At 43.7% G+C, this 13012-nt stretch overlaps 1 protein-coding gene and 1 long non-coding RNA gene across 40 annotated transcripts in view; one reads left to right on the top strand and one right to left on the bottom strand.

The window, feature by feature from the left end:
- LOC102153619 overlaps positions 1 to 11999 on the top strand; it is a 214301-nt gene extending 202302 nt beyond the window's left edge. For 37 of the 38 annotated variants that reach the window (XR_005384729.1, XR_005384730.1, XR_005384728.1 and 34 more), the window contains one exon: positions 5346 to 6226. This is a non-coding gene — a long non-coding RNA (uncharacterized LOC102153619). Of the gene's footprint in view, positions 1 to 5345; positions 6412 to 10468 lie in introns of those variants that run through there. The other variant, XR_005384697.1, reaches the window with a different exon arrangement.
- Positions 1 to 13012, bottom strand: part of ITGA6 (integrin subunit alpha 6) — an 81529-nt gene that overhangs the window by 8171 nt on the left and 60346 nt on the right. For both annotated transcript variants that reach the window (XM_038584849.1, XM_038584848.1), the window contains exons 16-24: positions 12906 to 12989; positions 12710 to 12789; positions 12483 to 12560; positions 12293 to 12395; positions 10724 to 10897; positions 8951 to 9049; positions 8748 to 8858; positions 8551 to 8649; positions 1812 to 1937 (exon numbers count right to left, since the gene is read on the bottom strand). In XM_038584849.1, coding sequence (XP_038440777.1) covers positions 1812 to 1937; positions 8551 to 8649; positions 8748 to 8858; positions 8951 to 9049; positions 10724 to 10897; positions 12293 to 12395; positions 12483 to 12560; positions 12710 to 12789; positions 12906 to 12989 — 954 coding nt within the window. The remainder of the gene's footprint in view (positions 1 to 1811; positions 1938 to 8550; positions 8650 to 8747; positions 8859 to 8950; positions 9050 to 10723; positions 10898 to 12292; positions 12396 to 12482; positions 12561 to 12709; positions 12790 to 12905; positions 12990 to 13012) is intronic.

The following is a 13012-nucleotide window of genomic DNA, read 5'->3' as shown; positions in this document are numbered from 1 at the left end:
CGAAGGACTTTTCTACCTCCAAACAAAACCCTATGCAATATCCTAGTATTTAAAGCAGATAACATTAGAACTTCTCTGGTTGAAGTGAGGATATTGGCCCTAGTTCCACCACCTAGCTTAATCTTGGCACCTAAGTGGATGTGCAAAACCCAGTTTAAAGGTCACTGAACTGGAGTCCTTTCTGGCCCTTATGTTCTATGATTTTAAAACATGAAAACAAATAGTTCACTTTCAGAAAGAAGAGTATTAGTAAAGTAATGAAAATGGTCTTCATGTAGGGGTTATTAAGGTTGTCTAATACTTTGCAGTTCCCTTGTGAGTTCTGGACACTTTAGAGCTACAAACAACCCAGGAGATCATACAGTTCAATCCATTACCTAAAGAGCTAAAGCAAACCATGCCCACGGAGATGAATCACCTAAAATTACAGAACTTGGGTTTCTTAATTCTCAACCCATTGCTATGCTCTCATTAAGGACTGCCAATAAGACCTGCTCTGAAAAAGACTGTCCTTGTGACCTCCTCTAGAAAGCACATCCTCAAATATCAAACTTCAAATTCAGTTTTTGATACCAAAATAATTTTCAGAGCATTTCCTGTGCTGGCCAGAGAAACCTGGGGCCTGAAATGAACATCAGAGGTAGGACTGGCTAATACCCAATGCAGGGAGAAGTCTGGGCATGAGCAGTCACCAAGTTGCATATCACACACCAGAAAATTTTCTCAGACTGGCAAAAGGAAGTTACTTGGGAAAATAACAAAAAAGAAATGTCCAATATTTGAAAGTGACAATATCCTGAATCCTTGTCAACTGTACTACTGGATCCAAGGGAAAGGATAAAGATAGTGTTACCCTAGAGATTGATTGTAGAGGTTCATGATCATTTAATCCAAAATCCTCTGGATCAATCTAGAATTTTGGCATTTTAGAAAAGTAATATGCTGCATACATAATGCCACTCTAATCAAAACATTGTTAGTTTCACAGAACCATTAAATAAAGGATAAAAAAAAATATAGCTTCTCTTCACATGTCAAGCTTTGCTGCCAAGTAAGTCATTATAAACTTTCAGAGTTTTCTGCAATTTGTAACTGAGAAGGAACTGTGAACCTCCATTACTCACTTGGAATAATCCAAACTCTACAGGCAATAATCTTTGGCAACAAAAGTATGGATCCACCTCATACACACATTTTTATAATGTAGACTCTTTACTGGCAGAAATCAAGGAGAAGATACTAATTTTACTTGCAGGACCAAATTCTAATGAAAAACATATTAAACCCGGGTCTTCCTCATGTTTGAGAGAGGCTATGAGGATCCCCTTGCAATGGAATTATTAATTTCATGGTTTTCTATCCCTAATCTAGCTGCAACTGTCACAAGCCCCAGTGGCTACCATGAGTGTTTCTTTACAGAAATTGAAATTAACACAGATACAGGTTCAGATTAAAGTGCTATTTAACAATTTGGCTCAGATTCAGAATTTTAGATAAATACTAAAGTCGTAAAAAATTTTAAAATTATTTGCCAAACATGCTAGATTATGCGAAAAACACCAAATTTTTTCTATTTAAGAAACTCCTTATAATGTACAAATAATACACTTTTAACTATAAGGTACTAGAGTTAGATATACAGGTGTTCACTGTAAAATTCTCAAGTTTGTTATAGTTGGCCTGGTTTCATAATGTTGGGAAAAGGGAAGCATTACAAAGGAATGTGCAGATTATCAGTGTAATAAATTCACTCTTAAAAAAGGTCAAATAAAGTTTAAGTCATTAGAACTCAAATGCCAAATAGGACTTACCTTCCATAGTATAAACACCAAGAGAGCAAGCATCAAAATCCCAGCAAGTATAGCCACTAGGATGATCCACCAAGGTACTCCTGAATACTGAGCTACGGTCTTTGAGGGAAACACAGTCACACGAATCTAAGGGCATAAAAGAAAGCACCATTCATTATAAGGGGGTTGGAGTGAGGATTAATACCAGGAGTTTATACTCCTAATTCTGCTTCCAGACACACTTTGAGCAATGCAGCCTATGGATGAAAGAGATGCCTTTTTGATGGGAGATCTTTTCGCAGAACCTGGAAAATACTGGACTGTGTTTTGACAAAGTGTTTTGTTTTTTGGTATTTTTTTGTTTTGGCTAACTCATCTTTTTGAAACATGCTGAATCAAAGTAGAGAGAATTATATAATAAAACATCATTTTTCATCACCGAGTTTCAACAGTCGTCAGGACACAGCCAGTCTTGTTTCATTTGTATAACCAGTATCTTGTTGAGGATGATCATGTTCCTTTTTTGTTTTCAGTAATGGAAATAAAAGGGCCATTTTATGTACAATTAGCCTGTATTCCTCACTTGGATTTTAAAGATGTTGTCAAATATAAAAATAGAGACAGAGCTGCATTGCTGACACCATTTTAACTTTTCCCTAGGATGTCTAAGGACCCTCATGCATAAAAAAATTCCCTGAAATGGCCTGATGCACGTTCTACAATGTATTTAGACAAAGTAGACGCTCAATTTGTTCAGAGGTGCCTCAGAGCTGAAAGCAGCAGCTAATGAAAAACCTAAGCTCTAAATATTGGATAGTTGGCACATACTAATTAAACAGAAGTAGTGTTTACTCAGAAATCTAAAAAGTTGTTTATGGCAATTTGCAATAACTTGGTTACGTGCATTTAGAATTCAAGTGGATTTCCGTGATGCCAGGAGACTTTTTCAAAGCTTGTAAAGACCTGATGATTGCTCTGAATATGATTTTGTAAACAGATTAGGGAGCTTCCAGTTTGAAGTTTCAGATATTTCTAAAGTAAGAGAATGTAAAGTGAAAGGTAAACAAAAAGTGTGAGCGCTCAAGTTCTGAGAAGTGTTTTCAGTCAAGTACTCTTAGTATTGAAGCCCGGATGCTGCCTAAAAATGCTTCCATGTCGCTCTACTTCAATAAAAAAAGGGTCTCTGCACTAAAATACTTCCCTTTCTACTTCTACTAGAAAACAGCTTCTCAACCTCATTTGACTTCTAGAATGTATTTTAAAAGCAAGAGAACTGCCTTTTTCTGAACACTTAAGAAGAAAGAAGTCAGTGTTCTCCACAGCACGGCCTGTAACACCTTTATCAGCTACTGTGTTTCCTGTTGTGCTTTCAGTGAGGTTTCCCTCAAACTGCCAGCCAGCCCCCAGGGGGGCCTCATGGTTCACTTCCCCTCGCCTGCCTTCCCCTGACAGGCACCCCAGCTTTAAGCTAAACCAACCCAAGAAAGGGTTGAGACTACTGGGTCTAGCACAGGGGCGTATCCACAAGGTGGGAAGCAAGCATGGGGAGAGGGCACCTGGGGGGCCCAGTCCGTTAGGCGTCTGACTCTTGATTTCAGCTCAGGTCATGATCTCAGGGTCCTGGGATTAAGCCCCACATCAAGCCCCAAGCTCCGCTCTGCCTCTTCCCTTCCCTCCCCCACTCATTCTCTCTCTCAAAATCAACCAATCTTTGGGGCGCCTGGGTGGCTCAGCCCCTTATGCGTCTGCCTTCGGCTCAGGTCACGATCCTGGGGGTCCCCTGCATCCATCTGGCTCCCTGCTCAGCGGGGTGTCTGCTTCTTCCTCTGTCCTTTACCCCACTCATGCTCTCTCAAATAAAAACAAAAATTAAAGGAATGTTGAGAGACTCATGATAAAATAGTGCACGTGCCGTGACCCGTAGGCCTGCCTACTCTGAACCAAAACAAGTAATTAGCCTATGCTGTGTCACTTCACTCTGCTTCCCTATCTAGCATGGGGAGCATACAGTACGTCCCCAGGGGCAAGGGGACAACCTGGAAGGGCCATCCTTATTTTTAAGAATATAAGCTCTGATAAATCTGGAAGTGGACAGTGAAGACTGGTCCCTGGCAGGGGAATTGGCCTCATCAACAGACCACGTACTGGAGCCTTTTAAATGGCTGATAAAAAGGGGAAGCCCCTTCTATAAATGGCAGCAGCCTGACAGTATGAGAGCTGCACAAGGTCATTTTTTTGATTGGGTGGGGGTGGGGTGTACACAGAAATACAGCTGAGACAGACGTCTAGCCCCAAGTCTGGCTACCGTTTCTGCCAGATTTTGGAGTCTTTTAGAAACTGTAAAACAACTCACTGGGCATCAAAGACAGGGCTGAAGCCAGGGGCAGAGCCACACTTTTAAAGGGCTGACGTGCTCTGCAAATCCAGGCTGTGTGCAAGGCTACACTGCAGTCCAGGAAGGTGAATGAGGCCAATCCGCCAAGATTTTGTTTCCTTAAATTGTCAGCTAAAGTTTTGTTTCTGTAGGATAGTCGTTCTCCAGCTGGGACTGGGAATAAAGGGGAAGCTAGCCTCAGAATCGGGCAGGGGGTGGGGGGTGACCAACTGTGACCAGCTTCCTAGAGCTCTGGTCACATCTTGCCACAGCAGCTGTTATTGACAGAGACAGGTTAAGGTGAGTAGAAATTACTCCAACTCCAAAAACAATTTCGGGGTGGGTGGGTGGGTTCTTTAAAATTCAGGCATTTCCATGGGGATGACCTATGCCTGTGAACCTCATCCATTATGTGTCCCTGAAGGGGAACTGGGGCTTAAGCTCTGCTGACACATCAAATTCCATCACACATGAGCAGAGCTTAAACCTCATTCACTTACTCACAGCCAAAATGGTTTCCCCGAATCACTCTGTAACGTAATAAATACCCTCTACTCTTACTGAACATCAGCGCAAGAAATCACTCCACGAAGGTATTTTCCCATCTTTCACAAAACTCTCTATTAAAGACCTCATTCCCTTAGTGAGTGTTCCTCCTATCAGAAACCCATCTTATAAAAGGATCCGCATCTCAAATTCTCTGAAAGAAGAAAGAAGCTGAAAAATCACCTTCCCCTGAAAAATCATGTGCCTTTTCTTTTATGTCTGGCAGCCAGGAAGCAGATACTCTTTTCCAACTTCCTTAGGAACGAAGTGGGGGCTATCTAAATATACCCAATAAACAATCTCTTCCTTCCTCTGCTCAATTCAACAATTATCTCTTGGTTCACCATTCCCTAGACCATGAAATTCTTAACAGTTCACAGTGTCTTATTGAACTTTCGCTTCCTTAGAATTTGTGCAGGGAAGGCTGTGTATCCTTAATAAGTGCTTGTAAACTGGATGGATTTAACTGATGCTAAAATGTAACCCTTTTTTCTGGCTCAATTAGGTGACCAGCTCTGTTATAACAATGTGTTAAAAGTGTTGTATTGAGAAGTAAACACACAGCTCTTAAAATTGGTTGGGTTATAAGGAAACTAAAAGGGTTTTTTTTTTTTTTTTTTCTTTCTTCTTACAAGGAGAACTTTTAATATGAAGATGGAAAGACAAGACTGAATTACCCCCACCTCTTCGGCTTCTGTTTCCAAAGAAAATGGATTTTCAGGCCGGGAAGGACAGATGCACCAAGATAAAGATGAAACTGAAACCCATAATATGGGAGAGAAAAAAAAAAAGGAAAAGCATCCTGACACTTGAATTAAGCTCAAATCTTTAGGCCCAGAAAAAGTATGCCTTAAATTGCTAAAGAAATCTGTAGATAGGACATTGGAGCTGTTGTCGCTCAAAAACACAAGTCAGTAGAAGAGGTACCAGAAGACTAGAGGTAAGAAAATGTCCCTGTTTTCAAAAGAAATGCATTCTAGACATAAGCTAGGAATCCGTTCATATATCTACCAAGTATTAAACAAGCCAATAGGATCACAGCAGAGATTCCAATTTCCATCAGCATACACGAGTTCTCCACGCCCTCACATGAAATGCCCAAGAGAACTTGACTTGCATGTGTGACCAGCCACAAGACTGAGTACCAGCATCCTGGTTCCATCACCTTCCAGGAAAGAAGAGCACTTGATGAGGGCGTGTGAGCCCAACATCTGGTCTCCCCTCCACATGTCTACAGGTCCTGTGACCCTGAGAGAGAGACAACCTCCCTTGGATTGTTTTCTCATCTGTATTTGAGATCTGGGGACTTGACAGGGAGTACGTATTACAGAACCAAAATGAACAGGAGCCCTGAAACCAACCAGTCTTCCAGGTTTCAATTCAGGACCCCAACTGGCATCCCCCTGCTGTGCCTGCTTCCTTTTTTAGGAGTACAGCATCTACCTTGTCCTTCTGAGGTTTACGGGACTACACACAGATAAAACGCCTAGTAAACTGTGGACATTTTATTAATGCATTATTAATGTTTGTCCCCTTCCTCTAAAGTGTGTGTTCTTTTTCCAGCTCTAAAAACTCCATGATTCTCCCAGTTACTGATTTAAAGTTACAGAAAGCAAGAGCAGCTGCCTCCAGTCAGAGGGGCAGAGAAGGGATCTCACGGAGGTTCTGGCTCAGTTGACAGTCCCTTATGATGCCTTACTGGTAAGAGGCAGAAGGGTGGGCTACAGTGGGCATGCAAAGATAATCTACGGCCGGGGACCATGTCCTGGTGAGCCCGGAACAGTCCTGATTTATAACCCTTGTCCCAGCATCCTGCCCAGTTTAGCATATGCCTCAGACAGATGTCTTCTAGTTTGGATGACAGAATTTTTTTTTTTTTTTAGATTTTATTTATTTGAGAGAGAGAGATTGAGAAAACGAGTGGCAGTTGGGGGGTGGGCAGAGGGAGAGGGAGAAGCAGACTTGTTGAGCACGGAGCCTGACGGGCTCGATCCCAGGACCCCGGGATCATGATCTAAGCTGAAGGCAGACGCTTAACCAACTGAGCCACCCAGGCTGTGACAGCTAAGGGTCACTGTATTCAGAAACCAGGGCCCAGGGCGGCTCACTGCACTTTGAGCTTACTCACAGGACTGAAGCCAAAGCACTTCCTAAGACTACCTTGGGGACAAGGTACTCATAATCTTTCTCCATCCAGTCTCTTTTTGCAAAACACTGTGGTCCATGACATGCATTCTATCTCAAGAGCACGCTACAAGCCTCCATGGGCTCCACCCCACAGGGAGCCCTTCCCAGTGTGCCCCCACTGCCACTGCTGCCAGTTCTGTTCAGTACTTTTCTCAGTTGCCCGGAGGAGGACACAGAAGGCATGCTCCTCAGCTTTGAAAAGGACAAAGCATGCAGGGATGGAAAGCTAAGAGGGGGCAATGGTGGAGACTCAGAAATACTTTGTGAACTGAAACAATGGACCTCAAGAAAAATCACACGAAACGTGAGCATACATTTAAAAGCATGCATTTAGGGGCAGCCCGGGTGGCTTAGTGGTTTAGCACCACCTTCAGCCCAGGGTGTGATCCTGGAGACTTGGGATCGGGTCCCACGTGGGGCTCCCTGCATGGAGCCTGCTTCTCCCTCTGCCTCTCTCTGTCTCTCATGAATGAATAAGTAAATAAAATCTTTAAAAGATAAAATAAAAAAATAAAAAATAAAAGCAGGCATTTAGATTTTTAAAAATTTCTCATGAATGGAATATGGGAGCTACAGCTTGATAACATGTTCTGTTGAAAACACCTGGAAGTTTCAACAGAACAGAAACTGCTAGAAGTTTCTGTTAAGAAAGTATAAGTATAAATAAAAACAGTAGCTGCTAGAAGTGCAAACAGAATCTTCTATGTACACTGAAAAGCCAAGTTTTAGACCGACCAATAGTAGCCACAGTGTTGGGAGTCAGGGCCTCAGGGTGTGCCGAACGAGGCAGAGGACACACCCCCACACTACCCATCCAGGAGTCACCCCGCCTGACTAGGGCCAGCCCACGAAGGAGAGGGCCTGGCATGACAGGTAACTGAAGAGCTGGAGGCTTTGCTCTGAACAGTGAGAGACCTGTCCAAGGGGCATGCCAGTTTCCTTCAGTTATTCCAAAGACTGCTACGTGGCTGAGAGAGAGAGAGAGAGAGAGAGACATGTTCCAAAGGGCTTGTTCCAAGGGGCGTAACCAAGGACTGACTTTGTAAGACTCAAGTCTGGATTCATATATAAAGAGATCTTTTTCTAATAACTACAGCTGGCCACCCATGCCATGAGCTACTCCATAACATGGTGGTTGCCGTCACTGGGGACAGTATCAGACCTGGGGTTTCTTTTTTTAAGAATTTATTTATTTATTCATGAGAGAGACAGAGAGACAGGGGCAGAGACACAGGCAGAGGGAGAAGAAGGCTCCAAGCAGGGAGAGACCGACATGGGACTCAATCCTGGGTCTCCAGGATCATACCCTGGGCAAAAGGCGGCGCTAAACCGCTGAGCCACCCAGGCCCAGACCTGGGGTTTCTATAAAGGTGGGAGACACACCCATTCTTTCAGTGGGCCAGTGGCCCTCAAATCTACCGTGAGTACTGCAGAACTAGAGGAAGGACCCTGGATGTAGTTCTTTTTCCAATGATTCTATTAAAATACAGTTTGGAGTGCAAGTGCCTTAAAGCATCATCTGACTTCTCCTTGATGGGGGTAATGGTGTTGTGAGGGGACAGAGTACCAAGATAGCACGTCCTCATGCTGTGGGCATGGGGTGGAAAAGGAGAGATGTGCTCTGAACTCCGTGAAGGCTGAGGAACCGCTCACCTGAGTGCCAGCATTCGGCAGCTTGATATTCTCGGCAGCGGCGGCTACGTCAATGGAAGCCCGCACGAGAATGTCCAAGTAGTTCATTTTGGAATATTCCTGTTTGGACACAAAGTTGGCAAGTGGGTTAAGGAAGTGAGAAATGTCCTCAGAAATAGCAAGTGACTTCCAGGGGACAGCCTTGGGCAGGGCCAAACCTCTAGAAACGTGCTGTTCCATAACCTCGAGCGCAGAACAACAGAGGCCTTGCTGTCCAGCCCTCGCAGCGGGCAGCTGATGTTCACACAGCGCACATTCGTGCTGCAGTTCTGGGGAGAAGACAGTGAGAGTCAAAACCCAACGGTATGGGGAGGGCCTTCCTGCCGCCGTCTGGCAAATACAGCCATTGAAAAATACTTACAAGGGTCTGATATTTTCTTTCAGCAAATAAGGAAAACTTTCTGCTATCCTCTATCTGTTTTTCAGCAATTTCCCGTTTCCTTCTTGAGTTGTGAGACTCCTGAAAAGAAATTATATCCAAAATAGTTCTACTTAATGTAATTCTTTGTCACTATTGCACAGACCTCCTGAGAACTCCCTCCCAAGTGATGCCAAATTCACACAATCAGCAATTAACATTCACCTATCTCCTGTCACCCAAAGCACATAAATAAGTGAAGTGTAAAATACTACTCTGACTTTATGTTTTTTTAAGGCTTTCCTTATTTATTCATGAGAGACACAGAGAGGCAGAGACACAGGCAGAGGGAGAAGCAGGCTCCATGCAGGGAGCCCGACGTGGGACTCGATCCCAGGACTCCAGGATCAGGCCCTGGGCTGAAGGCAGCGCTAAACCACTGAGCCACCCAAGTGCCCTCCACTGACTTTAAAACTCTGGTGAAGAAAAAGGGGGCTTGCTTTGTTCTTCTGTCTCCTCACTAAGCCGAGCATCCTGGGACGAGGCATCACATCTCATCCCTGTATCCCTAGCACCCAGCTCGAGAACTGACACATGGTAAAAAGTCAGCACATCTTGAATAAATAAATGACACTAAAGAACAGAAAAAAGCCAAAAGGATTAGTATGTAACTTATTCAAAGTAGAGCACTGAAAACTAATCTGCATAAGAAGTTGTACAATAGCATTTTCCTTGGAAAATTAATACTGGACTGTCTTGTTTCTCAAAGCTGATGAGCAGAGGATTCTTCTATAAGCTACCAACTGTGAATGCTGATCATACCCAGTCACCTCAGAACCTAAACACAGTAGTCCCCTCACTGCAATCTGTTCATAATCAGCCCTTAACACAAGGGTTTAAAAAAACTAAAAAGAAACAGACATGCAATAACAAAGCAGGTCAAACTGGAGCCTAAATGATAAACCAGTAATAGGAGTGTGCAGCAGCAGCACAGAGCGGTTAAGCATGGAGGCTTTGAAAACAGGCAGGGCTGAGCCTGAATGCAAAATCTGTGTCTTGACTGCCATGTGATTCTTAGCACGTTAATCTCTCTAAATCTCAATGTTCTCATCTGTGAAATGGTTGGGGTAAGAAAAAGACCTCAGAATGAAATGAGAAAAGGCAAATAAAACGCTTAAGGCACAGTGCCCAAGACACCATCAATACTGGATAACTATTTTAGAAATTAGGAATGAGGGACGCTTGGGTGGCTCAGGGTTGAGCGTCTGCCTTCGGCTCAGGGCGTGATCCTGGGGTCCTGGGATCAAGTACCGCATAGGGCTCCCTGCAGGGAGCCTGCTTCTCCCTCTGCCTATGTGTCTGCCTCTCTGTGTCTCTCGTGAATAAATAAATAAAATCTTAAAAAAAAAAAAAATCATGAATGAAAGCTGAGGTGCCAGTATCTTTTGCAATGAGTTTGGTTCTACTGGGAGCTAACACTGAGTGGATCACCCCGGAAGCACATCCCGGTCCTCTTTCTAGGTCACACTGGGTCCTCAAGCTCCAGAAGACGTCATTTCCCTCCACAAGTACCAAGTCACCCTGGCTAATGTGCCCCAATGGTAGTGAATCAGCAGAAATCCTCAGCCTGACCTCCTTATTCAACTATAAGAGAAACGGACACCAAAGCAGCAGCCGGCATGCCACTCGGTCGCCTTCCTAAGGAAAGTAATGATTTTCTCACAAAAGTTAGCTTCCTTTATTTACACTATGGAGACACAGGGTAAAGCAACGTACCTTTAGTTTCAGGAAGTTTATCTCACCCCGTGGCTCACAAGCTATCTTCTCCAATCCTTTGGACTCGACTTTCACCAAATAGAGCAACCATTTTCCATTGCTAATTTCTTTTGGCCACTGGATATTCAAGGTTGCTGTGCCGAGGTTTTTCAGAGGTTTACCCAAGTTAATTACCTGTTAGAAAATAATACGTATTATATCTCAGTGTAATTCTTTCACAAAATTAAGGAGCAGCTCCTGTTGCCAACGAAAAAAAGCCAAAATACCTGGCATAATCCTACAATGAAAAGTATAGGCTCCAAAAATGGCCTACAGATAAATAAGGGTGCCCGAAATAGAGATTCAGGCCTAGAAAAGGTAAAAGAGAAACCACTGTTCATACAGCCCAGGAACTGCTGTGTGCACCAGAATCCGCAGCTCCGGGGAGGTCACAAGTGTGCGTGCGTGGCTCTGGAACCTCCCTGCAGGGCAGACAAGAGCCTCTGCTACGGTGGTGCACCAACAGCCTGCTCTGGGAAGCCCCTTCTGTGAAAATGACACCGCCTGTCTTCTACTACAAGGGTGGCTGTGGGGAGCTTGGGTAGCAGCTGAGAGCCGGAGTAAAACCATTAGGACACCCATGGATCGTGAGTCCAAGCCCAGAACAGGGCAGCTTCCTGCAGCAAAAGCCGAACGATGTAGGAGCTGTGTGTGTGGGTGTGGGGGGCGGGGGTGCTGGACTGCTCTGGAACCCAGAGGTGCCTCTTTCAGCCACACCTGTGCAGGTGTCAGCACCACTGCCACCAGCACCTGTCACAGCTGTGTCTGTAATGCTGAGACACACAGAGCAGAACTCAGGCCCTTCATCCTGCTGGGGTCAGGGGTGGGCACGTTCTTGCCATCTCAGACTTTCACCTCAACCACGGTCACTATGCTTTCTTGGCTGCTTGGAGTCGTGCAGACCCAAACCCACAGATGAGTTATGAGCCGCCTCTGTACCAAGCACTTACTTAGGTTCAAACAGAGTCACTGTGATTCTTGCTTAGAAATGCTTCAGAGCAATCATTCGAGTTCCTCCCTGGCACGGGGCTTATAAAATGTGAGGGCACATTAACCACACGCAGTAAGAGAGATCACCTTACAACGGAGGAGGAAATAAATCCCAACACTTTCTAAAGCCAGATATAAATTACTTTGAGATTTTTTTCTTTGTTTTACAGACAGACTCTGGAGAGGGGCGGGGTATTCCTTTGTCCCTACACCACTTAGACATTAAAACTCTCTAATAAGAAAATTATCAAATGGATCTGGATTTTGAACAAAGTCCTATGTTGAATGACAGCTGTGTTCTCCATTCCGGGGGACAGAACTTTTACTGTAAGCCAGCATGTGGCTTAAAAAAATCGGTGAACTCACTTCTAACTAAGCATTTATCATGCTTATTTTGTAGTATTTATTAATGTTGATATCGCATATTGAAGTTGCCTATCTACATTTATTAAAATCACAGTACATATTACACATATTACCACATGCAGTGTATGTTCGCTGTTGGTAGGTGTAATAGAAAGACCAACTGCTGCAACTTACCCTGAACTCATACTCTATCAAACTTCCCACCTCATCTTCAGATTTCATAGCTTGCTCACCGACAACTGTACCTCCAAAGTACACCTGGGAAGGTTTAGCAACTCTGTTAAATTAAAAAACACCAGTTTTAGCGAGGACTATAAATGGTTCTTTTAAACACTGATTTGTTATGCTAAACACAAACACTTACCCTGAGACCGATAAAAGCAGTTCGATAACCACTTTTGCCGTAGCTGTAATTGAAGCCAAATTATCTTGATTGCTTGTTCTGAAAATGAAAAGGAAACAATAGGGTTTCATTTTAACAGTTTCCTCATTACAATTACGCTTCTTTTATGAGTCAGAGCAGAGCCAATTCATGGACTGGCTGTGTTTTCATGAAATAATTCTGAATGAAAAGGTTGAAGTAACGCTTACGTTTCCAACTTCAGATTAATATCCAGGTCTGTGGTGTCAAAGGTGACCTCAGTTGTACTTAAAATCAAATAAAAAGTCACCTAAAAAAAAAAAAAAAAAAAAAAAAGACAGAAATAGACATTAGCCCAGACCAAGCAGGTCGACCCAGTGATGGCGTGACACAGGGCACAGCACAGTATGTGAAGGCGTCACCTACACTGGAATTTCTTTTAAAAGGATTTCCAAGCTCACAGTCCACTTGCGAGCCGTTCTGGTTGGCAACACAACTCAGCTGCTTCTCCTGTGACAGAAAAACACGAAATC

This window comes from Canis lupus, chromosome 36 (genome assembly GCF_011100685.1).
Source record: "Canis lupus familiaris isolate Mischka breed German Shepherd chromosome 36, alternate assembly UU_Cfam_GSD_1.0, whole genome shotgun sequence".
Taxonomy (NCBI): Eukaryota; Metazoa; Chordata; class Mammalia; order Carnivora; family Canidae; genus Canis; species Canis lupus.
The sequence above is the reverse complement of the archived record's forward strand: the minus strand, read 5'-3'. Positions and strand labels throughout refer to the sequence as shown.